General features: G+C 48.5%; 1 protein-coding gene across 1 annotated transcript; it reads left to right on the top strand.

Annotated features, from left to right (window-relative positions):
* Positions 1-27,118, top strand: LOC129842272 (rho GTPase-activating protein SYDE1-like; the record flags this gene model as incomplete). Its single annotated transcript, XM_055910751.1, has 9 exons — positions 1-652; positions 887-1,198; positions 2,167-2,888; positions 3,011-3,242; positions 3,888-4,117; positions 4,903-5,029; positions 8,924-9,126; positions 22,952-23,234; positions 26,634-27,118. Coding segments are annotated over 9 exons (3,240 nt in total), but the record flags the coding sequence as incomplete, so codon positions are not given.
* Positions 27,119-27,273: the final 155 nt, after the last annotated feature.

Genomic DNA, 27,273 nt, shown 5'->3' with positions numbered 1-27,273 from the left:
TGTTTCCCTCCAGACATCCAGGGGAAGAGTGATGTCATCCAAAGCTCTTCATCCTCATCGTTGTCAACGGTAACGACAGCGGAGGCCGAACCCCCGACCCCGCCAACGGAGGACAGCACCACCACCTCACACACCCAGATAACAGTGGCCAAGAAACAGCAGTGGACCAAACTGGCCTCCACACCCAGCACAGAGGGCTCTCACAGCCTGCTCTACAGGGCTTGTGACTCGGATAGCAGCTCAGGAAAGGCCCAGGTCTCAACCTCCAAACAGGCCTGGAGCCAGAAGACGTTAGTGGAAGCCGGGCTGGACAGGAGGAGGTGTGATGATTTAGACTGGGAGCATCAGGGACAATGTAGTGAGCCTCCTCCACCTGTTCACACCGCAGTCCCAGAGCTCACCAACCCTATAGGAGGTTACGCTGAGATCTGTGTCTCCTCCTGTATGGTGAAGTCCTCGGGGTCCGGGGCCTATCTCCAGACCCTGGACAGGAGCAGCCGAGCCTGGGTACTGTCCACAGGAAAGAGCCAGGCTGCAGACGAGTCCTACTCGCGTCTAGGCCTCCACCCCACCTGCTTCCCTGAGCTGAGGCAACGCACAGATGGGGAAAACATTTGGTACAACCCTATTCCAGAGGAGGAGGACGTGCTGCGTGACATCGGAGGTTTAGGACGTTTAAGAGGAGGGGGAGGAGGAGGGGGTGGAGGTGGTGGAGGAGGAGGAGGAGGAGGAGGAGGTGGAGGAGGAGGTGGAGGAGGTGGAGGAGGAGGAGGAGGTGGAGGAGGAGGAGGAGGAGGAGGAGGTGGAGGAGGAGGTGGAGGAGGTGGAGGAGGAGGTGGAGGAGGAGGAGGTGGAGGAGGAGGTGGAGGGGGTGGAGGAGGAGGAGGTGGTGGAAGAGGAGGTGGAGGAGGAGGTGGAGGGGGTTTTAGGTTAGACAGTGAGAACCCATGGAGGAGGAGAGAGACAGAGGGGCTGTCAGAGACCTTGAGGGATCCTCAGATTAGGAGCCAGCGGCGGGCAGGGATGGTGCTGAGCCCTGGCACCGGTGGAGGTAGAGGGGCCTCCCATTTAGAGCGTCATGCCACCCAGAACCAGTGCCCTTCAGGTGGCTCCAGCCCGGACAGCGCCTATCAGACCAAAGCCATCACATTAGACAGCTCAGCCTGCAGTAGGAGAGACCGAGACGGAGACGGCCCAGGTAAGTACATACTGTAGAACAAGCTACTGTAGCCACATGATTCATATGATACAGGTACTGTAGTCACCTACAGATAACTACTGTAGCCACATGAGTCATATGATACAGGTACTGTAGTCACCTACAGATAACTACTGTAGCCACATGAGTCATATGATACAGGTACTGTAGTCACCTACAGATAACTACTGTAGCCACATGAGTCATATGATACAGGTACTGTAGTCACCTACAGATAACTACTGTAGCCACATGAGTCATATGATACAGGTACTGTAGTCACCTACAGATAACTACTGTAGCCACATGAGTCATATGATACAGGTACTGTAGTCACCTACAGATAACTACTGTAGCCACATGAGTCATATGATACAGGTACTGTAGTCACCTACAGATAACTACTGTAGCCACATGAGTCATATGATACAGGTACTGTAGTCACCTACAGATAACTACTGTAGCTATATGACATCTCTCTCCTCTCTCCATCTCTCTCCTCTCTCCATGTCTCTCCTCTCTCCATTCCCCTCCTCTCTCCATCCCTCTCTTCTCTCCATCCCTCTCTCCTCTCCCTCCTCTCTCTCTCCTCTCTCCATTCCCCTCCTCTCTCCATCATCTCTCCTCTCTCCATTCCCCTCCTCTCTCCATCCCTCTCTTCTCTCCATCCCTCTCTCCTCTCCCTCCTCTCTCCCTCCTCTCTCCATTCCTCTCCTTTCTCCATTCCCCTCCTCTCTCCATTCCCCTCCTCTCTCCATCTCTCTCTCCTCTCTCCATTCCCCTCCTCTCTCCATTCCTCTCCTCTCTCCATTCCCCTCCTCTCTCCATTCCCCTCCTCTCTCCATTCCCCTCCTCTCTCCATTCCCCTCCTCTCTCCTCTCCCCTCCTCTCTCCATTCCCCTCCTCTCTCTCTCCTCTCTCCATCTCCCTCCTCTCTCCTCTCCCCTCCTCTCTCCATGCCATCTCAGATGTAATTCAACAGATCCAGGAGGAACTGCAGTCTTTCAGGGTTGCAGGTGGAGAAGGGGGTGTTTCCAGCTCCGGAGGGGGTGTGTCAGTCCCCTCAGACAGCCCCGGGGCCCAGAAGAAAGGGGGCGTAGCCAGCAGCATGATGGACAGGATCAAATCCCCAGGAATGGTACGGAAATCCCTATCCATGAAGATGAAGAAACTCCCGGAACTCCGCCGTAAACTCAGCCTGCGCTCCTCGCGCTCCCATCGCCACGGGAAGGAGGGGACGGACCGAGGAGGAGGGGACGGAGGTGGAGAGGGGACATCGCCCCCAAACGTCCGTAAGGAGCAGTCCAACGAGGTGATCAGCAAGTACCACCTGGACACGTCGGCCCCGGCGAGACCACAACGACGCTCCTCCAGGGGACGTTCCTCTGCCGCCAGTAAAGGGGGCTACCTGAGCGACGGAGACTCACCTGAGCTGCTGCCCAAACAGGGCCAGGGTGTACCAGGGGGACCCTCCTCGGCCCACAACACCCCTCTTCCACCCCCCCACTCCAGCCAGGAGGGAGTGACCATGACATCTGACCTGAGCTCGTTCAGAGTCTACAGCTTGTCGGACCAGCCACGGTGCGCCCAGCGCGTCTCTGGCCTGCTCACGGTGCATCTCGTTGGGGTGGACAAACTGCTGAGGTCCCCTAAACAGGACGCCAGTAAGGAGGTGTTCTGTGCCATCCAGGTGATTTTAAATAAACTATCTGTCTGTCTGTCTGTCCGTCCGTCCGTCCGTCTACAATGTATTTAGAATCATTGAGAATAACACCAAAACAGTGTAACTTATTTTCCAATTGTGTTCATCAGGTGGATGGTGTAACCAGGGCCCGTACCGGCCTGCTGACCTCCAGGGGGGGCTCTCTGCCCCTCAACCACACCTTTAACCTGGAGCTGGAGAGGGCCAGGCTGCTGAAACTGGTGGTGCTCACCCCTTACCCCGGGGCTGAGACGACCACCACGAAGGGCAGCGACTCCACAGCAGCGACCAGGAACAGGGTCTGCTGTCTGGGGGCTGTGTCCATACCCCCTCTGTTCAAAGGTAAGGAGCACCAGAGAGTTTACAAGTCATATGAACGTAGTAGAGGAAGTTCTATGTCTCTCTGTTGTTATTGTACCGTCCACTTCACTGATGCTTGGCAATGTGAGGGGTGCAGCAGCAGGGTTTTCCATACCAGTGGACTTTATTTTGTCTGAAGGCATCTGCGCTATCCTTAGTTCCTGATCTTCTGGAATCACTCTGTCAATCAACTGTATTTGTCCTTCTCTTGTTCATTCCCCCCTTCTGTCCCTCTCCTTCCCCTTCTGCTATCTCTTCTGTCCATCTCCTTCCCCGTCTGCTATCTCTTCTGTCCCTCTCCTTCCCCTTCTGCTATCTCTTCTGTCCCTCTCCTTCCCCTTCTGCTATCTCTTCTGTCCCTGTCCTTCCCCTACTGCTATCTCTTCTGTCCCTCTCCTTCCCCTTCTGCTATCTCTTCTGTCCCCATCTTCCCCTTCTGCTATCTCTTCTGTCCCTCTCCTTCCCCTTCTGCTATCTCTTCTCTCCCTCTCCTTCCCCTTCTGCTATCTCTTCTGTCCCCCTCCTTCCCCTTCTGCTATCTCTTCTGTCCCCATCTTCCCCTTCTTCTGTCTCTTCTGTCCCTCTCCTTCTCCTTCTGCTATCTCTTCTCTCCCTCTCCTTCCCCAGCCTCTCGGTCTCAGCAGATCTGCGTTAAGTTAGAGCCCAGGGGTCTATTGTACGTGAAGCTGACCCTGCTGGAGCAGTGGGAGCCCCCCGACCCCCGACCCTGCCACCTCAACCCTCCCATGGTGTTTGGAGTGGAGCTGCGCCACCTGGTGGACAAGGAGAACACTGCTGCCCCCGTTCCTCTGCTCATACAGAAGAGTGTGGCTGAGATCCAGAAGAGAGGACTGAGGGTTAGTTAGTTTACAGCACACTGTTTCATACACAGGACAACAACCCCCACCTCATTTACACTGTTTCATACACAGGACAACATCCCCCACCTCATTTACACTGTTTCATACACAGGACAACAACCCCCACCTCATTTACACTGTTTCATACACAGGACAACAACTCCACCTCATTTACACTGTTTCATACACAGGACAACAACCCCCACCTCATTTACACTGTTTCATACACAGGACAACAACCCCCACCTCATTTACACTGTTTCATACACAGGACAACAGGTCTAATTTCCACAGATATGTTGTACTCTGTAGAGGTCAAATAAACAGACATGTGTCTCTGTAGAGGTCAAATAAACAGATATGTACTCTGTAGAGGTCAAATAAACAGATATGTACTCTGTAGAGGTCAAATAAACCAGCTGGAACATGTTAATGTTGATGTGTCTGAATGGTTTCGGTTGTCTCATGTCTGTAGGTAGTGGGACTGTGGTTCATGTATGATTCATTCATGGTTCTGTCTGTCTGTCTGTCTGTCTGTCTGTCTGTCTGTCTGTCTGTCTGTCTGTCTGTCTGTCTGTCTGTCTGTCTGTCTGTCTGTCTGTCTGTCTGTCTGTCTGTCTGTCTGCCTGCCTGTCTGTCTGTCTGTCTGTCTGTCTGTCTGTCTGTCTGTCTGTCTCTGTCTGTCTGTCTGTCTGTCTGTCTGTCTGTCTGTCTGTCTGTCTCTGTCTGTCTGTGTCTGTCTGTCTGTCTGTCTGTCTGCCTGTCTCTCTGTCTGTCTGTAGGTGGTGGGTCTGTACCGTCTGTGTGGTTCAGCTGCAGTGAAGAAGGAACTGAGAGATGCGTTTGAGAGGGACAGTGCTGCCGTCAGCCTGAATGAAGAGGTCTATCCTGACATCAACGTAGTCACAGGTCAGTGCCCTATCCCCCTACACCAGTCTCTATCAGCATCAACGTCATCACAGGTCAGTCCCCTATCCCCCTACACCAGTCTCTATCAGCATCAACGTCATCACAGGTCAGTCCCCTATCCCCCTACACCAGTCTCTATCAGCATCAACGTCATCACAGGTCAGTCCCCTATCCCCCTACACCAGTCTCTATCAGCATCAACGTCATCACAGGTCAGTCCCCTATCCCCCTACACCAGTCTCTATCAGCATCAACGTCATCACAGGTCAGTCCCCTATCCCCCTACACCAGTCTCTATCAGCATCAACGTCATCACAGGTCAGTCCCCTATCCCCCTACACCAGTCTCTATCAGCATCAACGTAGTCACAGGTCAGTCCCCTATCCCCCTACACCAGTCTCTATCAGCATCAACGTCATCACAGGTCAGTCCCCTATCCTCCTACACCAGTCTCTATCAGCATCAACGTCATCACAGTTCAGTCCCCTATCCCCCTACACCAGTCTCTATCAGCATCAACGTCATCACAGGTCAGTCCCCTATCCCCCTACACCAGTCTCTATCAGCATCAACGTCATCACAGGTCAGTCCCCTATCCCCCTACACCAGTCTCTATCAGCATCAACGTCATCACAGGTCAGTCCCCTATCCCCCTACACCAGTCTCTATCAGCATCAACGTCATCACAGGTCAGTCCCCTATCCCCCTACACCAGTCTCTATCAGCATCAACGTAGTCACAGGTCAGTCCCCTATCCCCCTACACCAGTCTCTATCAGCATCAACGTAGTCACAGATCCGATGTAAGGAGTGGAGAGAAGGAGGAGTGCCTAAACTGGAGTATATATAGGTGATACGGGTGTAGATCTTTGGATTAGGCGTCAAGGGGGTTGAGGTCAGGTCACCTTAAGGGAGAAGGAACAGTTATCACTTCCTCTTCCTGTCGGACCATAAAGGTAAGGATTAGAGAGAAGGAGGAATGCCTAAACTGGAGTATATATACACTAATGTTGGTGGAAACATGTTTTGTCTGAATGCAGCTGTATCGACCCTCTGGGAAGAATTAAACTTAGTTTAACTTAGTCATAATGTCCGTAGAGTTTTTTTACTCTGAGAACTAAAACATAACTCCTGTTTGATGGTTCTTCGGAAGGCTTAGCGGCATTCTGGTTAACAGACAGTACATTAGGAAAGTATTCAGACTCCTTGATGTTACAACCTTTTTCTAAAATAGATTCAATTGTTTTTTCCCCCTCATCAATTTTTTATTTTATTTTTTTATTTTACCGTTATTTTACCAGGTAAGTTGACTGAGAACACGTTCTCATTTGCAGCAACGACCTGGGGAATAGTTACAGGGGAGAGGAGGGGGATGAATGAGCCAATTGTAAACTGGGGATTATTAGGTGACCGTGATGGTAGAGGGCCAGATTGGGAATTTAGCCAGGACACCGGGGTTAACACCCCTACTCTTACGATAAGTGCCATGGGATCTTTAATGACCTCAGAGAGTCAGGACACCCGTTTAACGTCCCATCCGAAAGACGGCACCCTACACAGAGCAGTGTCCCCAATCACTGCCCTGGGGCATTGGGATCTTTGTTTAGACCAGAGGAAAGAGTGCCTCCTACTGGCCCTCCAACACCACTTCCAGCAGCACCTGGTCTCCCATCCAGGGACTGACCAGGACCATCCCTGCTTAGCTTCAGAAGCAACTCAGCAGTGGTATGCAGGGTGGTATGCTGCTGGCTAACACAGTGGTATGCAGGGTGGTATGCTGCTGCCTAACACAGTGGTATGCAGGGTGGTATGCTGCTGCCTAACACAGTGGTATGCAGGGTGGTATGCTGCTGGCTAACACAGTGGTATGCAGGGTGGTATGCTGCTGCCTAACACAGTGGTATGCAGGGTGGTATGCTGCTGCCTAACACAGTGGTATGCAGGGTGGTATGCTGCTGCCTAACACAGTGGTATGCAGGGTGGTATGCTGCTGGCTAACACAGTGGTATGCAGGGTGGTATGCTGCTGGCTAACACAGTGGTATGCAGGGTGGTATGCTGCTGCCTAACACAGTGGTATGCAGGGTGGTATGCTGCTGCCTAACACAGTGGTATGCAGGGTGGTATGCTGCTGGCTAACACAGTGGTATGCAGGGTGGTATGCTGCTGCCTAACACAGTGGTATGCAGGGTGGTATGCTGCTGGCTAACACAGTGGTATGCAGGGTGGTATGCTGCTGCCTAACACAGTGGTATGCAGGGTGGTATGCTGCTGCCTAACACAGTGGTATGCAGGGTGGTATGCTGCTGCCTAACACAGTGGTATGCAGGGTGGTATGCTGCTGCCTAACACAGTGGTATGCAGGGTGGTATGCTGCTGCCTAACACAGTGGTATGCAGGGTGGTATGCTGCTGCCTAACACAGTGGTATGCAGGGTGGTATGCTGCTGCCTAACACAGTGGTATGCAGGGTGGTATGCTGCTGCCTAACACAGTGGTATGCAGGGTGGTATGCTGCTGCCTAACACAGTGGTATGCAGGGTGGTATGCTGCTGCCTAACACAGTGGTATGCAGGGTGGTATGCTGCTGGCTTAACACACAATACTCCACAACGACAAAGTAAAAACATGTTGTTAAAACAAAAACTGAAATATCACATTTGCATAAGTATTCAGACCCTTTACTCAGTACTTTGTTGAAGCACCTTTGCCAGCGATTACAGAATTGAGTCTTCTTGGGTATGACGCTACACGCTTGGCATCTCTATTTGGGGAGTTTCTCCCATTCTTCTCTACAGATCCTCTCAAGCTCTGTCAGGTTGGACGGGGAGCGTCGCTGCACAGCTATTTTCAGGGTCTCTCCAGAGATGTTCGATCGGGTTCAAGTCCGGGCTCTGGTTGGGCCACTCAAGGACATTCAGAGACTTTTCCCGAAGCCACTCCTGCGTTGTCTTGTCTGTGTGCTTACGGTCGTTGTCCTGTTGGAAGGTGAACCTTTGCCCCAGTCTGAGGTCCTGAGAGCTCTGGAGCAGGTTTTCATCAAGGATCTCTCTGTACTTTGCTCCGTTCATCTTTCCCTCAATCCTGACTAGTCTCCCAGTTCTTAAAGGGTAGCTTGTGTGTAGCGTAGCTTCTTCCAGTGTGAAGTAATTAGGTAGCTTTGTGTGTAGCGTAGCTTCTTCCAGTGTGAAGTAATTGATAAGTTGGTGAACTATATTTCCAGAGTAGCTTCCCCGACACTGCTGATACCATACCTGTATGCCTTAGCTGAAACATTACCGATATGGGCGGCAGGTAGCCTAATGGTTAGAGGGGGAGGGGCAGGTAGACTAGTGGTTAGAGGTGGGAGGCAGGTAGCCTAGTGGTTAGAGGGGGAGGGGCAGGTAGCCTAGTGGTTAGAGGGGGAGGGGCAGGTAGACTAGTGGTTAGAGGTGGGAGGCAGGTAGCCTAGTGGTTAGAGGGGGAGGGGCAGGTAGACTAGTGGTTAGAGGGGGAGGGGCAGGTAGCCTAGTGGTTAGAGGGGGAGGGGCAGGTAGACTAGTGGTTAGAGGGGGGGAGGCAGGTAGCCTAGTGGTTAGAGGGGGGGAGGCAGGTAGCCTAGTGGTTAGAGAATTGGGCCAGTAATCGAAAGGTTGCTGGATTGAATCCCCGAGCTGACAAGGTATAAATCTGTCGTTCTACCCCTGAACAAGGCAGTTAACCCACTGTTCCCCGGTAGGCCGTCATTGTAAATAAGAATTTGTTCTTAACTGACTTGCCTAGTTAAATAAAGGTTAAATAAAAAATAAAAAACATATTTGACCAAATGAAACTGATCCTAGTAAAAGGAAGCAGAAGGGGTTTAGGACGTAGTTAAACCTTTTGTTTTTATTCCTTCCTTGTGATGTTTATGTTCAGGCATTCTGAAGGACTACCTACGTGAGCTGCCGTCCTCCCTTATCACCAGGACCTTGTACGAGGTGGTTCTGGAGGCCATGTCTCTGAGACCTCCTCCTTCCCGCTCCTCCCCTGGTACCTCCTCTCCTGGCAGGAGCGAGGGAGACGTACAACGCTCTCAGAGCACCGTGGCCCTGCTGCACTGTCTGCCTGAACCAGAGAGGGTGGGTACCTGTCTGTCTGTCTGTCTGTCTGCCTGAACCAGAGAGGGTGGGTACCTGTCTGTCTGTCTGTCTGTCTGAACCAGAGAGGGTGGGTACCTGTCTGTCTGTCTGTCTGTCTGCCTGAACCAGAGAGGGTGGGTACCTGTCTGTCTGTCTGTCTGTCTGTCTGAACCAGAGAGGGTGGGTACCTGTCTGTCTGTCTGTCTGTCTGCCTGAACCAGAGAGGGTGGGTACCTGTCTGTCTGTCTGCCTGTCTGTCTGCCTGTCTGTCTGAACCAGAGAGGGTGGGTACCTGTCTGTCTGTCTGTCTGTCTGAACCAGAGAGGGTGGGTACCTGTCTGTCTGTCTGTCTGTCTGTCTGTCTTTCTGCCTGAACCAGAGAGGGTGGGTACCTGTCTGTCTGTCTGTCTGAACCAGAGAGGGTGGGTACCTGTCTGTCTGTCTGTCTGTCTGTCTGCCTGAACCAGAGAGGGTGGGTACCTGTCTGTCTGTCTGTCTGTCTGTCTGTCTTTCTGCCTGAACCAGAGAGGGTGGGTACCTGTCTGTCTGTCTGTCTGTCTGAACCAGAGAGGGTGGGTACCTGTCTGTCTGTCTGTCTGTCTGTCTGTCTGCCTGAACCAGAGAGGGTGGGTACCTGTCTGTCTGTCTGTCTGTCTGTCTGTCTGTCTGTCTGTCTGTCTGTCTGTCTTTCTGCCTGAACCAGAGAGGGTGGGTACCTGTCTGTCTGTCTGTCTGTCTGTCTGTCTGTCTGTCTGTCTGTCTGTCTTTCTGCCTGAACCAGAGAGGGTGGGTACCTGTCTGTCTGTCTGTCTGTCTGAACCAGAGAGGGTGGGTACCTGTCTGTCTGTCTGTCTGTCTGTCTGCCTGAACCAGAGAGGGTGGGTACCTGTCTGTCTGTCTGTCTGTCTGTCTGTCTGTCTGTCTGTCTGTCTGTCTGTCTGCCTGAACCAGAGAGGGTGGGTACCTGTCTGTCTGTCTGTCTGTCTGTCTGTCTGTCTGTCTGTCTGTCTGTCTGTCTGCCTGAACCAGAGAGGGTGGGTACCTGTCTGTCTGTCTGTCTGTCTGTCTGTCTGTCTGTCTGTCTGTCTGTCTGTCTGTCTGTCTGTCTGTCTGTCTGTCTGTCTGCCTGAACCAGAGAGGGTGGGTACCTGTCTGTCTGTCTGTCTGTCTGTCTGTCTGTCTGTCTGTCTGTCTGTCTGTCTGAACCAGAGAGGGTGGGTACATGTCTGTCTGTCTGTCTGTCTGTCTGTCTGCCTGAACCAGAGAGGGTGGGTACATGTCTGTCTGTCTGTCTGTCTGTCTGTCTGCCTGAACCAGAGAGGGTGGGTACCTGTCTGTCTGTCTGTCTGTCTGTCTGTCTGTCTGTCTGTCTGTCTGTCTGTCTGTCTGTCTGTCTGTCTGAACCAGAGAGGGTGGGTACATGTCTGTCTGTCTGTCTGTCTGTCTGCCTGAACCAGAGAGGGTGGGTACCTGTCTGTCTGTCTGTCTGTCTGTCTGTCTGTCTGTCTGTCTGTCTGTCTGTCTGTCTGTCTGTCTGTCTGTCTGCCTGAACCAGAGAGGGTGGGTACCTGTCTGTCTGTCTGTCTGTCTGTCTGTCTGTCTGTCTGTCTGTCTGTCTGTCTGTCTGTCTGTCTGAACCAGAGAGGGTGGGTACATGTCTGTCTGTCTGTCTGTCTGTCTGCCTGAACCAGAGAGGGTGGGTACATGTCTGTCTGTCTGTCTGTCTGTCTGCCTGAACCAGAGAGGGTGGGTACCTGCCTGTCTGTCTGTCTGTCTGTCTGTCTGTCTGTCTGTCTGTCTGTCTGTCTGAACCAGAGAGGGTGGGTACATGTCTGTCTGTCTGTCTGTCTGTCTGCCTGAACCAGAGAGGGTGGGTACCTGTCTGTCTGTCTGTCTGTCTGTCTGTCTGCCTGAACCAGAGAGGGTGGGTACCTGTCTGTCTGTCTGTCTGTCTGTCTGTCTGTCTGTCTGTCTGTCTGTCTGTCTGTCTGTCTGTCTGTCTGTCTGTCTGTCTTTCTGCCTGAACCAGAGAGGGTGGGTACCTGTCTGTCTGTCTGTCTGTCTGTCTGTCTGTCTGTCTGTCTGTCTGTCTGTCTGTCTGTCTGTCTGTCTGTCTGTCTTTCTGCCTGAACCAGAGAGGGTGGGTACCTGTCTGTCTGTCTGTCTGTCTGCCTGTCTGCCTGTCTGCCTGTCTGCCTGTCTGCCTGCCTGCCTGCCTGCCTGCCTGAACCAGAGAGGGTGGGTACATGTCTCTCTCTGTATCTCTCTCTCTCTGTATCTCTCTCTGTCTGTCTCTCTGTATCTCTCTCTCTCTCTGTATCTCTCTGCCTGTCTGTCTCTCTGTATCTCTCTGTCTCTCTATCTCTCTCTGTATCTCTCTCTGTCTGTCTCTCTCTGTGTCTCTCTCTGCCTGAACCAGAGAGGGTGGGTACATGTCTCTCTCTGTATCTCTCTCTCTCTCTCTCTGTATCTCAATTCAATTCAATTCAAGGGGCTTTATTGGCATGGGAAACATGTGTTAACATTGCCAAAGCAAGTGAGGTAGATAATATACAAAAGTGAAATAAACAATACAAATTAACAGTAAACATTACACATACAGAAGTTTCAAAGCAATAAAGACATTACAAGTGTCATATTATATATATATACAGTGTTGTAGCAATGTACAAATGGTTAAAGCACACAAGTTAAAATAAGTAAACATAAATATGGGTTGTATTTACAGTGGTGTTTGTTCTTCACTGGTTGCCCTTTTCTTGTTGCAACAGGTCACACATCTTGCTGCTATGATGGCACACTGTGGAATTTCACCCAGTAGATATGGGAGTTTATCAAAATTGGATTTGTTTTCAAATTCTTTGTGGATCTGTGTAATCTGAGGGAAATATGTGTCTCTAATATGGTCATACATTGGGCAGGAGGTTAGGAAGTGCAGCCTGTCTGTCTCTCTGTATCTCTCTGTCTCTCTATCTCTCTCTGTATCTCTCTCTGTCTGTCTCTCTCTGTCTCTCTCTCTGCCTGAACCAGAGAGGGTGGGTACATGTCTCTCTGTCTGTCTCTCTGTATCTCTCTGTGTGTCTCTCTCTGTCTGTCTCTCTGTATGTCTCTCTGTATTCTCTCTCTCAAATTCCTTAAGTTTGGGTCAGTCACAGTGGTCAGGTATTCTGCCACTGTGTACTCTCTGTTTAGGGCCAAATAGCATTCTAGTTTGCTCTGTTTTTTTGTTGTAAATCCTTTCAAATGTGTCAAGTAATGATCTTTTTGTTTTCACTTGATTTGGTTGGGTCTAATTGTGCTGTTGTCCTGGGGCTCTGTGGGGTGTGTTTGTGTTTGTGAACAGAGCCCTAGGACCAGCTTGCTTAGGGGACTCTTCTCCAGGTTCATCTCTCTGTAGGTGATGGCTTTGTTATGGAAGGTTTGGGAATTGCTTCCTTTTAGGTGGTTGTAGAATTTAACTTCTCTTTTCTGGATTTTGATAATTAGTGGGTATCGGCCTAATTCTGCTCCTTCCCTGGTGGTCTAGTGGTTAGGATTCGGGGCTCTCACCGCCGCGGCCTGGGTTCGTTTTTTTTTCAAAACTCCCTAAATTCTATCAGCATATCGATTGTGCTACCAGGGCTGGAAAAACACTAGACCATTGTTATACTAATTTCCGCGACGCTTATAAGGCCCTCCCCCGCCCCCCTTTCGGAAAAGCTGACCACGACTCCATTTTGTTGATTCCAGCCTACAAACAAAAACTCAAACAACAAGCTCCCGCGCTCAGGTCTGTTCAACGCTGGTCCGACCAATCTGAATCCACGCTTCAAGACTGCTTCGATCACGCAGATTGGAATATGTTCCGCATCGCGTCCAACAACAATATTGACGAATATGCTGATTCGGTGAGCGAGTTCATTAGGAAGTGCATTGACGATGTCGTACCCACAGCAACGATAAAAACATTCCCAAACCAGAAACCGTGGATTGACGGCAGCATTCGCGTGAAACTGAAAGCGCGAACCACTGCTTTTAACCAGGGCAAGGTGACCGGAAGCATGACCGAATACAAACAGTGTAGCTATTCTCTCCGCAAGGCAATCAAACAGGCCAAGTCTCAGTACAGAGACAAAATCGAGTCGAAATTCAACAGCTCAGACACAAGAGGTATGTGGCAGGGTCTACAGTCAATCACGGATTACAAAAAGAAAATCCGCCCCGTCGAGGACCAGGATGTCTTGCTCCCAGACAGGCTAAACAACTTTTTTGCCCGCTTTGAGGACAATACAGTGCCACTGACACGGCCCCCTACCAAAACCTGCGGGCTCTCCTTCACTGCAGCCGAGGTGAGTAAAACATTTAAACGTGTTAACCCTCGCAAGGCTGCAGGCCCAGACGGCATTCCCAGCCGCGTCCTCAGAGCATGCGCAGACCAGCTGGCTGGTGTGTTTACGGACATATTCAATCAATCCTTATCCCAGTCTGCTGTTCCCACATGCTTCAAGAGGGCCACCATTGTTCCTGTTCCCAAGAAAGCTAAGGTAACTGAGCTAAACGACTACCGCCCCGTAGCACTCACTTCCGTCATCATGAAGTGCTTTGAGAGACTAGTCAAGGACCATATCACCTCCACCCTACCGGACACCCTAGACCCTCTCCAATTTGCTTACCGACCCAATAGGTCCACAGACGACGCAATCGCAACCACACTGCACACTGCCCTAACCCATCTGGACAAGAGGAATACCCATGTGAGAATGCTGTTCATCGATTACAGCTCAGCATTTAACACCATAGTACCCTCCAAACTCGTCATCAAGCTCGAGACCCTGGGTCTCGACCCCGCCCTGTGCAACTGGGTCCTGGACTTCCTGACGGGCCGCCCCCAGGTGGTGAGGGTAGGTAACAACATCTCCACCCCGCTGATCCTCAACACTGGGGCCCCACAAGGGTGCGTTCTGAGCCCTCTCCTGTACTCCCTGTTCACCCACGACTGCGTGGCCATGCACGCCTCCAACTCAATCATCAAGTTTGCGGATGACACTACAGTGGTAGGCTTGATCACCAACAACGACGAGACGGCCTACAGGGAGGAGGTGAGGGCCCTCGGAGTGTGGTGTCAGGAAAATAACCTCATACTCAACGTCAACAAAACAAAGGAGATGATTGTGGACTTCAGGAAACAGCAGAGGGAGCACCCCCCTATCCACATCGACGGGTCAGTAGTGGAGAAGGTGGAAAGTTTTAAGTTCCTCGGTGTACACATCACGGACAAACTGAACTGGTCCACCCACACAGACAGCGTTGTGAAGAAGGCGCAGCAGCGCCTCTTCAACCTCAGGAGGCTGAAGAAATTCGGCTTGTCACCAAAAGCACTCACAAACTTCTACAGATGCACAATCGAGAGCATCCTGTCGGGCTGTATCACCGCCTGGTACGGCAACTGCTCCGCCCACAACCGTAAGGCTCTCCAGAGGGTAGTGAGGTCTGCAGAACGCATCACCAGGGGCAAACTACCTGCCCTCCAGGACACCTACACCACCCGATGTCACAGGAAGGCCATAAAGATCATCAAGGACAACAACCACCCAAGCCACTGCCTGTTCACCCCGCTATCATCCAGAAGGCGAGGTCAGTACAGGTGCATCAAAGCAGGGACCGAGAGACTGAAAAACAGCTTCTATCTCAAGGCCATCAGACTGTTAAACAGCCACCACTAACATTTAGCGGCCGCTGCCAACATACTGACTCAACTCCAGCCACTTTAAAAACGGGAATTGATGGAAATTATGTAAAAATGTACCACTAGCCACTTTAAGCAATGCCACTTAATACAATGTTTACATACCCTACATTACCCATCTCATATGTATATATACTGTACTCTATATCATCTACTGCATCTTGCCATCTTTATGCAATACATGTACCACTAGCCACTTTAAACTATGCCACTTTATGTTTACATACCCTACAGTACTCATCTCATATGTATATACTGTACTCTATACCATCTACTGCATCTGCCATGCCGTTCTGTACCACCACTCATCCATATATCTTTATGTACATATTCTTTATCCCTTTACACTTGTGTGTGTGTGTAAGGTAGTAGTGTGGAATTGTTAGGTTAGATTACTGTTGGTTATTACTGCATTGTCGGAACTAGAAGCACAAGCATTTCGCTACACTCGCATTAACATCTGCTAACCATGTGTATGTGACTAATAAAATTTGATTTGATTTGATTTGATTTGATTTGTGTATTATTTGGTGTTTTACGTTGTACACAGAGGATATTTTTGCAGAATTCTGCATGCAGAATCTCAATTTGGTGTTTGTCCCATTTTGTGAGTTCTTGGTTGGTGAGCGGACCCCAGACCTCACAACCATAAAGGACAATGGGCTCTATGACTGATTCCAAGTATTTTCAGCCAGATCCTAGTTGGTAAGTTTAATTTTATGTTCCTTTTGATGGCATAGAAGGCTCTTCTTGCCTTGTTTCTCAGATCGTTCACAGCTTTGTGGAAGTTACCTGTGGCGCTGATGTTTAGGCCAAGGTATATATAGTATAGTTTTCTGTGTGCTGTAGGGCAACGGTGTCTAGATAGAATTTGTATTTGTGGTCCTGGAAACTGGACCCTTTTTGGAACACCATTATTTTGGTCTTACTGAGATTTACTGTCAGGGCCCAGGTCTGACAGAATCTGTGCAGAAGATCTAGGTGCTGCTGTAGGCCCTCCTTGGTTGGGTACAGCACCAGATCATCAGCAAACAGTAGACATTTGACTTCAGATTCTAGTAGGGTGAGACCGGGTGCTGCAGACTGTTCTAGTGCCCACGCCAATTCGTTGATATATATGTTGAAGAGGGTGGGGCTTAAGCTGCATCCCTGTCTCACCCCCCAGCCCTGTGGGAAGAAATGTGTTTTTTTGCCAATTTTAACCTCTAACGAGTCACAACCCCGGATCCGGGATCCCCCCCATCAAAAAACCTGACTAGCATAGCCTAGCCTAAAGCCACAGGGATATCATATAATCAAATGTTCATGAAATCACAAGTCCAAGACACCAAATGAAAGATACAGATCTTGTGAATCCAGCCATCATTTCCGATTTTTTTAATGTTTTACAGGGAAGACACAATATGTAAATCTATTAGCTAACCACGATAGCAAAAGACACAACTTTTTTTTCTCCACCATTTTTTTCCTGCATGGGCAGCTATCACAATTTCGACTAAATAAAGATATACAGTGGGGAGAACAAGTATTTGATACACTGCCGATTTTGCAGGTTTTCCTACTTACAAAGCATGTAGAGGTCTGTAATTTTTATCATAGGTACACTTCAACTGTGAGAGGCGGAATCTAAAACAAAAATCCAGAAAATCACATTGTATGATTTTTAAGTAATTAATTTGCATTTTATTGCATGACATAAGTATTTGATCACCTACCAACCAGTAAGAATTCCGGCTCTCACAGACCTGTTAGTTTTACTTTAAGAAGCCCTCCTGTTCTCCACTCATTACCTGTATTAACTGCACCTGTTTGAACTCGTTACCTGTATAAAAGACACCTGTCCACACACTCAATCAAACAGACTCCAACCTCTCCACAATGGCCAAGACCAGAAAGCTGTGTAAGGACATCAGGGATAAAATTGTAGACCTGCACAAGGCTGGGATGGGCTACAGGACAATAGGCAAGCAGCTTGGTGAGAAGGCAACAACTGTTGGCACAATTATTAGAAAATGGAAGAAGTTCAAGATGACGGTCAATCACCCTCGGTCTGGGGCTCCATGCAAGATCTCACCTCGTGGGGCATCAATGATCATGAGGAAGGTGAGGGATCAGCCCAGAACTACACGGCAGGACCTGGTCAATGACCTGAAGAGAGCTGGGACCACAGTCTCAAAGAAAACCATTAGTAACACATTACGCCGTCATGGATTAAAATACTGCAGCGCACGCAAGGTCCCCCTGCTCAAGCCAGCGCATGTCCAGGCCCGTCTGAAGTTTGCCTATGACCATCTGGATGATCCAGAGGAGGAATGGATGAAGGTCATGTGGTCTGATGAGACAAAAATAGAGCTTTTTGGTCTAAACTCCACTCGCCGTGTTTGGAGGAAGAAGAAGCATGAGTACAGCCCCAAGAACACCATCCCAATCGTGAAGCATGGAGGTGGAAACATCATTCTTTGGGGATGCTTTTCTGCAAAGGGGACAGGACGACTGCACCGTATTGAGGGGAGGATGGATGGGGCCATGTATCGCGAGATCTTGGCCAACAACCTCCTTCCCTCAGTAAGAGCATTGAAGATGGGTCGTGGCTGGGTCTTCCAGCATGACAACGACCCACAACACACAGCCAGGGCAACTAAGGAGTGGCTCCGTAAGAAGCATCTCAAGGTCCCGGAGTGGCCTAGCCAGTCTCCAGACCTGAACCCAATAGAAAATCTTTGGAGGGAGCTGAAAGTCCGTATTGCCCAGCGACAGCCCCGAAACCTGAAGGATCTGGAGAAGGTCTGTATGGAGGAGTGGGCCAAAATCCCTGCTGCAGTGTGTGCAAACCTGGTGAAGAACTACAGGAAACGTATGATCTCTGTAATTGCAAACAAAGGTTTCTGTACTAAATATTAAGTTCTGCTTTTCTGATGTATCAAATACTTATGTCATGCAATAAAATGCTAATTAATTACTTAAAAATCATACAATGTGATTTTCTGGATTTTTGTTTTAGATTCCGTCTCTCACAGTTGAAGTGTACCTATGATAAAAATGACAGACCTCTACATGCTTTGTAAGTAGGAAAACCTGCAAAATCGGCAGTGTATCAAATACTTGTTCTCCCCACTGTATATAGCCACTAACCAAGAAACAACTTCATCAGATGACAGTCTGATAACATATTTATGGTATAGCATATGTTTTTTTAGAAAAATGTGCATATTTCAGGTATAAATCACAGTTCTACATTGCAGCTGCAATCTGAAATAGCGTTGGAAGCAGCCGGAATAATTACAGAGACCGACGTCAATTACCAAAATACTCATCCTAAAACATTTCTGAAAAATACACAGCATACAGCAAATGAAAGCCCAACATCTTGTGAATCCAGCCATCATTTCTGATTTTTAAAATGTTTAACAGGGAAGACACAATATGTAAATCTATTAGCTAACCACGTTAGCAAAAGACACCACTTTTTTTACTCCACCAGTTTTTTACTCCATCAGTAGCTATCACTAATTCGACTAAATAAAGATATATATAGCCACTAACCAAGAAACAACTTCATAAGATGACAGTCTGATAACATATTTATGGTATAGCATATGTTTTTTTAGAAAAATGCAGCCACTATCACAAAACTCACCCAAAGCGACTAGAATAACTACAGAGAGCAACGTGTATTACCTAATTACTCATCTTAAAACATTTCTGAAAAATACACAGCGTACAGCAAATGAAAGCCCAACATCTTGTGAATCCAGACAATATTTCAGATTTTCTAAGTGTTTTACAGCGAAAACACAATATATCGTTATATTAGCATACCACATGAGCTAACATCACCCCAGCATTGATTCAAGGCAAAAAGCGCGATAACGTTATCACCACCAAAATATATTAATTTTTTCACTAACCTTCTCAGAATTCTTCAGATGACAGTCCTGTAACATCATATTACACAATGCATATAGAGTTTGTTCGAAAATGTGCATATTTAGCATCACAAATCGTGGTTATGCTATGTAATCAGTCAAAACATGGCATGCATTCTGGGCGGCGCCATCTTGGAAGGGCACCTAAGTTTACGATTATTTATCGATTAGATTGACTAAAAAAATACAGGTTGGACAGCTAATGAAAGATGCATTGGTTATTAATGCAACCGCTGAGTTAGATTTTTAAAATTAACGTTACTAGACATACAGTGTGCGTTACAGCCAGACTAGTGCCGCAATAATGGCCGAAAAATGCGTTTACATTTTTCCACATAAATACGGAATAAAATCATAAATAGCTCTTACTTTTGGACGAGCTTCCATCAGAATCTTGTGCAAGGTGTCCTTTTGTCCAAAAGAATCGTTGCTTTGTTGTAAAACGTCCACTTCAACTTCGGAACTAGCAGCTAACATTAGCTACGTGGCACACACATGTCCAAATCCTCAAACACAATACTACGAAAATTCCGAAAATAGCAATATACTCGCATAAACTGATATAAATCGGTTTCAAATAACTTCGTTATGATGTTTCTAACACCTATTTCGAATGAAATCACAGACGGATATATCTTAGCCCGATAACAAGAGCTATTCAACATGCCATTCTGATGTCCCCTCTTGCGCCTTGGCGAGCGTCCAAAAGAACGTACATGTCACTCCATTGCCTTTTATAAACTCTGAGAAATACGTAGAGATTCCATTCCACTTCTCATTGGTTACTGACATCCAGGGGAAGGCGGGTGCAGTTCATTTCAACCCATAGGGCACATACAGACCTTTAAACTGATCCGAGATCAGAGCCTAGTTTTCAGACCTTCGCATGTCCTGTCATGATTTTCGCTGTAGAAAGAGTTCTGGTTCACCCACAGACATATTTCAAACGGTTTTAGAAACTAGAGATTGTTTTCTATCCAATAGTAATAATAATATGCATATTGTACGAGCAAGAATTGAGTACGAGGCAGTTTAATTTGGAGACGCAAAATGTCGAAGTTGAAACAGCACCCCCTGTAGTGACAAGAAGTTTTAACAGCACAATTGTTGTGTACATGGATTTTTTAATGTTGTATGTTTTTCCCCCAACACCACTTTCCATCAATTTGTATAGCAGACCCTCTGCTATACAAAAATGAGTCGAAAGCTTTTTTTAAATCAACAAAGCACGAGAAGACTTTGTTTTGGTTTGTTTGTTAATTAGGGTGAATATTTGACATTTGTTCAGTACATTGTTTTTGCTGAGGAAATGTACGAGTCTGCTGTTAATGATAATGCAGAGTATTTTCCCAAGGTTACTGTTGACGCATATCCCACGGTAGTTATTGGGGTCAAATTTATCTCCACTTTTGTGGATTGTGGTGATCAGTCCTTGGTTCAGAGGGGTAAGAAGAGTTCAGAGTTCATACCTTATCTAACCCTACCTAACCCTACCTAACCCTAACTAACCCTATCTAACCCTACCTAACCCTATCTAACCCTATCTAACCCTATCTAACCCTACCTAACCCTACCTAACCCTATCTAACCCTATCTAAAGCCCTATCTAACCCTACCTAACCCTACCTAACCCTACCTAACCCTATCTAACCCTATCTAACCCTACCTAACCCTATCTAACCCTATCTAACCCTACCTAACCCTACCTAACCCTACCTAACCCTACCTAACCCTATCTAACCCTATCTAACCCTACCTAACCCTATCTAACCCTACCTAACCCTACCTAACCCTACCTAACCCTATCTAACCCTATCTAACCCTATCTAACCCTACCTAACCCTATCTAACCCTACCTAACCCTATCTAACCCTACCTAACCCTACCTAACCCTATCTAACCCTACCTAACCCTACTAACCCTACCTAACCCTACCTACCCTCTAACTAACCCTACCTAACCCTACCTAACCCTACCTAACCCTACCTAACCCTACCTAACCCTACCTAACCCTACCTAACCCTATCTAACCCTACCTAACCCTACCTAACCCTATCTAACCCTATCTAACCCTACCTAACCCTATCTAACCCTATCTAACCCTATCTAACCCTACCTAACCCTACCTAACCCTACCTAACCCTAACTAACCCTACCTAACCCTATCTAACCCTACCTAACCCTACCTAACCCTACCTAACCCTACCTAACCCTATCTAACCCTATCTAACCCTACCTAACCCTACCTAACCCTACCTAACCCTACCTAACCCTATCTAACCCTACCTAACCCTATCTAACCCTACCTAACCCTACCTACCCTCTAACTACCCCTACCTAACCCTACCTAACCCTAACTAACCCTACCTAACCCTACCTACCCCTAACTACCCCTACCTAACCCTACCTAACCCTACCTACCCCTACTAACCCTACCTAACCCTATCTAACCCTATCTAACCCTACCTAACCCTACCTAACCCTATCTAACCCTATCTAACCCTACTAACCCTACCTAACCCTACCTAACCCTACCTAACCCTACCTAACCCTACCTAACCCTACCTAACCCTACCTAACCCTATCCAACCCTACCTAACCCTACCCTAACCCTACTAACCCTATCTAACCCTACCTAACCCTATCTAACCCTACCCTAACCCTATCTAACCCTACCTAACCCTACCTAACCCTACCTACCCTCTAACTACCCCTACCTAACCCTACCTACCCTCTAACTACCCCTACCTAACCCTACCTAACCCTACCTAACCCTACCTAACCCTATCTAACCCTACCTAACCCTATCTAACCTTATCTAACCCTATCTAACCATATCTAACCCTACCTAACCCTACCTAACCCTACCTAACCCTATCTAACCCTACCTAACCCTACCTAACCCTACCTAACCCTATCTAACCCTATCTAACCCTACCTAACCCTATCTAACCCTATCTAACCCTACCTAACCCTACCTAACCCTATCTAACCCTATCTAACCCTACCTAACCCTACCTAACCCTATCTAACCCTACCTAACCCTATCTAACCCTATCTAACCCTATCTAACCCTATCTAACCCTACCTAACCCTATCTAACCCTACCTAACCCTACCTAACCCTACCTAACCCTACCTAACCCTACCCTATCTAACCCTACCTAACCCTACCTAACCCTAACTAACCCTACCTAACCCTATCTAACCCTACCTAACCCTACCTAACCCTACCTAACCCTACCTAACCCTATCTAACCCTATCTAACCCTATCTAACCCTATCTAACCCTACCTAACCCTATCTAACCCTATCTAACCCTACCTAACCCTACCTAACCCTACCTAACCCTATCTAACCCTACCTAACCCTATCTAACCCTACCTAACCCTATCTAACCCTATCTAACCCTACCTAACCCTATCTAACCCTACCTAACCCTATCTAACCCTATCTAACCCTACCTAACCCTACCTAACCCTACCTAACCCTATCTAACCCTATCTAACCCTACCTAACCCTATCTAACCCTACCTAACCCTACCTAACCCTATCTAACCCTATCTAACCCTACCTAACCCTACCTAACCCTATCTAACCCTATCTAACCCTATCTAACCCTACCTAACCCTACCTAACCCTATCTAACCCTATCTAACCCTATCTAACCCTATCTAACCCTATCTAACCCTATCTAACCCTATCTAACCCTATCTAACCCTATCTAACCCTACCTAACCCTATCTAACCCTATCTAACCCTATCTAACCCTATCTAACCCTACCTAACCCTACCTAACCCTATCTAACCCTATCTAACCCTATCTAACCCTATCTAACCCTATCTAACCCTACCTAACCCTACCTAACCCTACCTAACCCTATCTAACCCTACCTAACTCTATCTAACCCTACCTAGTCCCCCCTGTCCCTCCTCCAGTCCCCCCTGTCCCTCCTCCAGTCCCCCTGTCTAACCCTCTTCTCTCTCCTCTCTCCAGTCCTCCCTGTCCCTCCTCCAGTCCCCCTGTCCCTCCTCCAGTCCCCCTGTCCCTCCTCCAGTCCCCCTGTCTAACCCTCTTCTCTCTCCTCTCTCCAGTCCCCCCTGTCCCTCCTCCAGTCCCCCCTGTCCCTCCTCCAGTTTTCCCTGTCTAACCCTCTTCTCTCTCCTCTCCCCAGGCCACCCTCTCGCTGCTCCTGGACCATCTGAGCCTTGTTGCCTCCTACAGTGACTGTAACCGGATGAACTGTCAGAACCTGGCGGTGTGTTTCGGCCCGGTGCTCCTGACCCCCACCCAGGAGTCGTGGCGACCCACTGCACCGGGACAGGGAGGGCAGGGCGGGCACGGGGGGAGCTGTGGAAGGGGCGGACGGAGTTTTGCTCACAGTGAGGAGATCGCCAGTGCTGTGGACTTCAAGAGACACATCGAGGCCTTGCATTACCTGCTGCAGCTTTGGCCCAGTAAGTTGTCTGTTGGTACAAAGTGGGCCGACATATCCAACAGGGCCAAACTGATGGATATGACCTCATTGCAACCAGATAAATAGCTTTGTTACGTCATTTCAACCAGTCTTCCCGTTTCCTAGTGAATCTGTACTATACAGAGCCTTTGGAAAGTATTCAGACCCCTTCCCTTTTCCACATGTTGTTACGTTACAGCCTTATTCTAAAATCTATTAAATCGTTTTTTCCCCTCATCAATCTACACACTATACCACATAATGACATCACAATACCCCATAATGACATCACAATACCCCATAATGACATCACAATATCCCATAATGACAAAGAAAGAATAGTTTTTTGGAATGTTTTGCTAATTTATTCAATATAAAATCTGAAATATGACATTTACGTAAGTATTCAGACCCTTTACTCAGTACTTTGTTGAAGCACCTTTGGCAGCGATTACAGCCACGAGTCTTCTTGGGTATGACGCTACAAGCTTGGCACACCTGTATTTGGGGAATTTCTCCCATTCTCTTCTGCAGATCCTCTCAAGCTCCAAGCGGGCTGTCATGTGCCTTTTATTGAGGAGTGGCTTCCGTCTGGCCACTCTACCATAAAGGCCTGATTGGTGGAGTGCTACAGAGATGGTTGTCCTTCTGGAAGGTTCTTCCATCTCCACAGCGGAACTCTGGAGCTCTGTCAGAGTGACCACCGGGTTCTTGGTCATTGACCAAGGCCCTTCACCCCAGATTGCTCAGTTTAGCTGGGTGGCCAGCTCTAGGACGAGTCTTGGTGGTTCTGAATTTCTTCCATTTAAGAATGATGGAGGCCACTGTGTTCTTGGGGACCTTCAATGCTGCAGAAATGTTTTGGTACCCTTCCCCAGATCTGTGCCTCGACACAATCCTGTCTCGGAGCTCTATGGACAATACCTTCGACCTCATGGCTTGGTTTTTGCTCTGACATTCACTGTCAACTGTGGGACCTTATATAGACAGGTGTGTACCTTTCCAAATCATGTCCAATCAATTGAATTTACCACAGGTGGACTCCAATCAAGTTGTAGAAACATCTCAAGGCTAATCAATGGAAACAGGATGCACCTGAGCTCAATTTCGAGTCTCATAGCAAAGGGTCTGAATACTTATGGAAATAAGGTATTTCAGTTTTTAATATTTTTTTTGTTGCAAAAATGTCTAAAAATCTGTTTTCGCTTTGTCATTATGGGGTATTGTGTGTAGATTGAGGAGAAAAAAATATTAATTTAATCCATTTTAGAATAAGGTTGTAACGTAACAAAATGTGGAAAAAGTCCAGGGGTCTGAATACTTTCTGAATGCACTGTATGACCAAAAGTATGTGGACACCTGCTCGTCAAACATCTCATTCCAAAATCATGGGCATTAATATGGAGTTGGTCCCCCCTTTGCTGCTATAACAGCCTCCACTCTTCAGCCTCCACTCTTCTGGGAAGGCTTTCCACTAGATGTTGGAACATTGCTGCTATAACAGCCTCCACTCTTCTGGGAAGGCTTTCCACTAGATGCTGGAACATTGCTGCTATAACAGCCTCCACTCTTCTGGGAAGGCGTTCCACTAGATGTTGGAACATTGCTGCTATAACAGCCTCCACTCTTCTGGGAAGGCGTTCCACTAGATGATGGAACATTGCTGCTATAACAGCCTCCACTCTTCTGGGAAGGCTTTCCACTAGATGTTGGAACATTGCTGCTATAACAGCCTCCACTCTTCTGGGAAGGCTTTCCACTAGATGTTGGAACATTGCTGCTATAACAGCCTCCACTCTTCTGGGAAGGCTTTCCACTAGATGTTGGAACATTACTGCTGTAACAGCCTCCACTCTTCTGGGAAGGCTTTCCACTAGATGTTGGAACATTGCTGCAATAACAGCCTCCACTCTTCTGGGAAGGCTTTCCACTAGATGTTGGAACATTGCTGCTATAACACCCTCCACTCTTCTGGGAAGGCTTTCCACTAGATGCTGGAACACTGCTGCTATAACAGCCTCCACTCTTCTGGGAAGGCGTTCCACTAGATGTTGGAACATTGCTGCTATAACAGCCTCCACTCTTCTGGGAAGGCGTTCCACTAGATGATGGAACATTGCTGCTATAACAGCCTCCACTCTTCTGGGAAGGCTTTCCACTAGATGTTGGAACATTGCTGCTAAAACAGCCTCCACTCTTCTGGGAAGGCTTTCCACTAGATGTTGGAACATTGCTGCTATAACAGCCTCCACTCTTCTGGGAAGGCTTTCCACTAGATGTTGGAACATTGCTGCTATAACAGCCTCCACTCTTCTGGGAAGGCTTTCCACTTGATGTTGGAACATTGCTGCAATAACAGCCTCCACTCTTCTGGGAAGGCTTTCCACTAGATGTTGGAACATTGCTGCTATAACAGCCTCCACTCTTCTGGGAAGGCTTTCCACTAGATGTTGGAACATTGCTGCTATAACAGCCTCCACTCTTCTGGGAAGGCGTTCCACTAGATGTTGGAACATTGCTGCTATAACAGCCTCCACTCTTCTGGGAAGGCTTTCCACTAGATGTTGGAACATTGCTGCTATAACAGCCTCCACTCTTCTGGGAAGGCTTTCCACTAGATGTTGGAACATTGCTGCGGGAGTCAGTTTGGAACTCGGTAGTGAGTGTTGCAACCCGAGGACAGATGCTTTTTACACGCTACCCACTACAGCACTCAGCGGTCCCGTTCCGTGAGGTTGTGTGGTCTACCACTTCGCTGCTGAGCTGTTGTTGCTCCTAGATGTTTCCACTTCACTATAACAGCACTTACAGTTGACCAGGGCAGCTCTAGCAGGGCAGAAATTTGACAAACTGACTTGTTGGAAAGGTGGCACCCTGACTCTTGGGGTCTCCCAAGTGGCGCAGCGGTCTAAGGCACTGCATCTCAGTGCTAGAGGCGTCACTGCAGACCCTGGTTTGATTCCAGGCTGTATCACAACCGGCCGTGATTGGGAGTCCCATAGGGCGGCGCACAATTGGCCCAGCGTCGTCCGGGTTTGGGTTTGGCCGGGGGTAGGTCGTCATTTTAAATAAGAATTTGTTCTTAACTGACTTGCCTAGTTAAATAAAGATTAAATAAAAAATAAAAAATTCTCATAAAATTTTTAATGATGGTGTCACGTTGAAAGTCACTCAGTAAGGCCATTCTACTGCTAATGTTTGTCTATGGAGATTGCATGGCTGTGTGCTCGATTTTATACACCTGTCAGCAACGGGTGTGGCTGAAATATCCCGAATCCACTAATTTGAAGGGGTGTCCACATACTCTTGTCTATAAATATATTTGATTTGCAACAGTGGGACGTGTTGAGAACATCTCTGGGTTTGAAACCTTTCCTCTCTCTGCTTCCTAACTCCTCAGTTCCTACAGACCGAGTGACAGACAACCCTGACTCTCCCGCCCTCCTCCAGCCCTCCTCCAGTTCAGACGTGCCTCCTTCCCCTCCCAGCCCCATGCCCCATAACCCCCTGCGGCGGCGCTGCCAGCGCGGCCTGTCTCTGCCTCTGGACCTACCGGGGGACGAAGTGGGCGTGGTGTCGCGACGTGGGCGGGGCCGACTGGAGAGCCCGCCGTGTAACCGGTATGCTGGCGACTGGAGCGTGTGTGGGCGGGACTTTCTGTCCGGAGGAGATGCGGACTACGATGAGGTGGCGGGGAGCGACAGTGAGGAAGAGGAGGAAGAGAGGGAGGTGAAGAAGGTGGAGTGGACTCAGTACGTAGATGACTTAGTTCTGGATTTTGACGCCCCGTTTACCTGCAGACTGAGTCTCAAAGACTTTGATACGCTGATATCAGACCTGGAGAGAGAGCTGTCCAAACAGATCCACATCTGTCTCTGAGAGGGAGAGGGAGGAGAGGAGGGGGGAGAAGAGGGAGGAGAGGGGAGGAGAGGAGAGGAGGGGAGAGGAGTGGAGAGGAGGGAGGAGGAGGGAGGAGGAGAGAGGAGAGAGGAGGGAGGAGAGGAGAGGAGAGGAGGGAGGAGAGGAGAGGAGGGAGGAGA

The sequence above is a fragment of the Salvelinus fontinalis genome, unplaced genomic scaffold (assembly GCF_029448725.1).
Source record: "Salvelinus fontinalis isolate EN_2023a unplaced genomic scaffold, ASM2944872v1 scaffold_0028, whole genome shotgun sequence".
Taxonomy (NCBI): Eukaryota; Metazoa; Chordata; class Actinopteri; order Salmoniformes; family Salmonidae; genus Salvelinus; species Salvelinus fontinalis.
The sequence above is the reverse complement of the archived record's forward strand: the minus strand, read 5'-3'. Positions and strand labels throughout refer to the sequence as shown.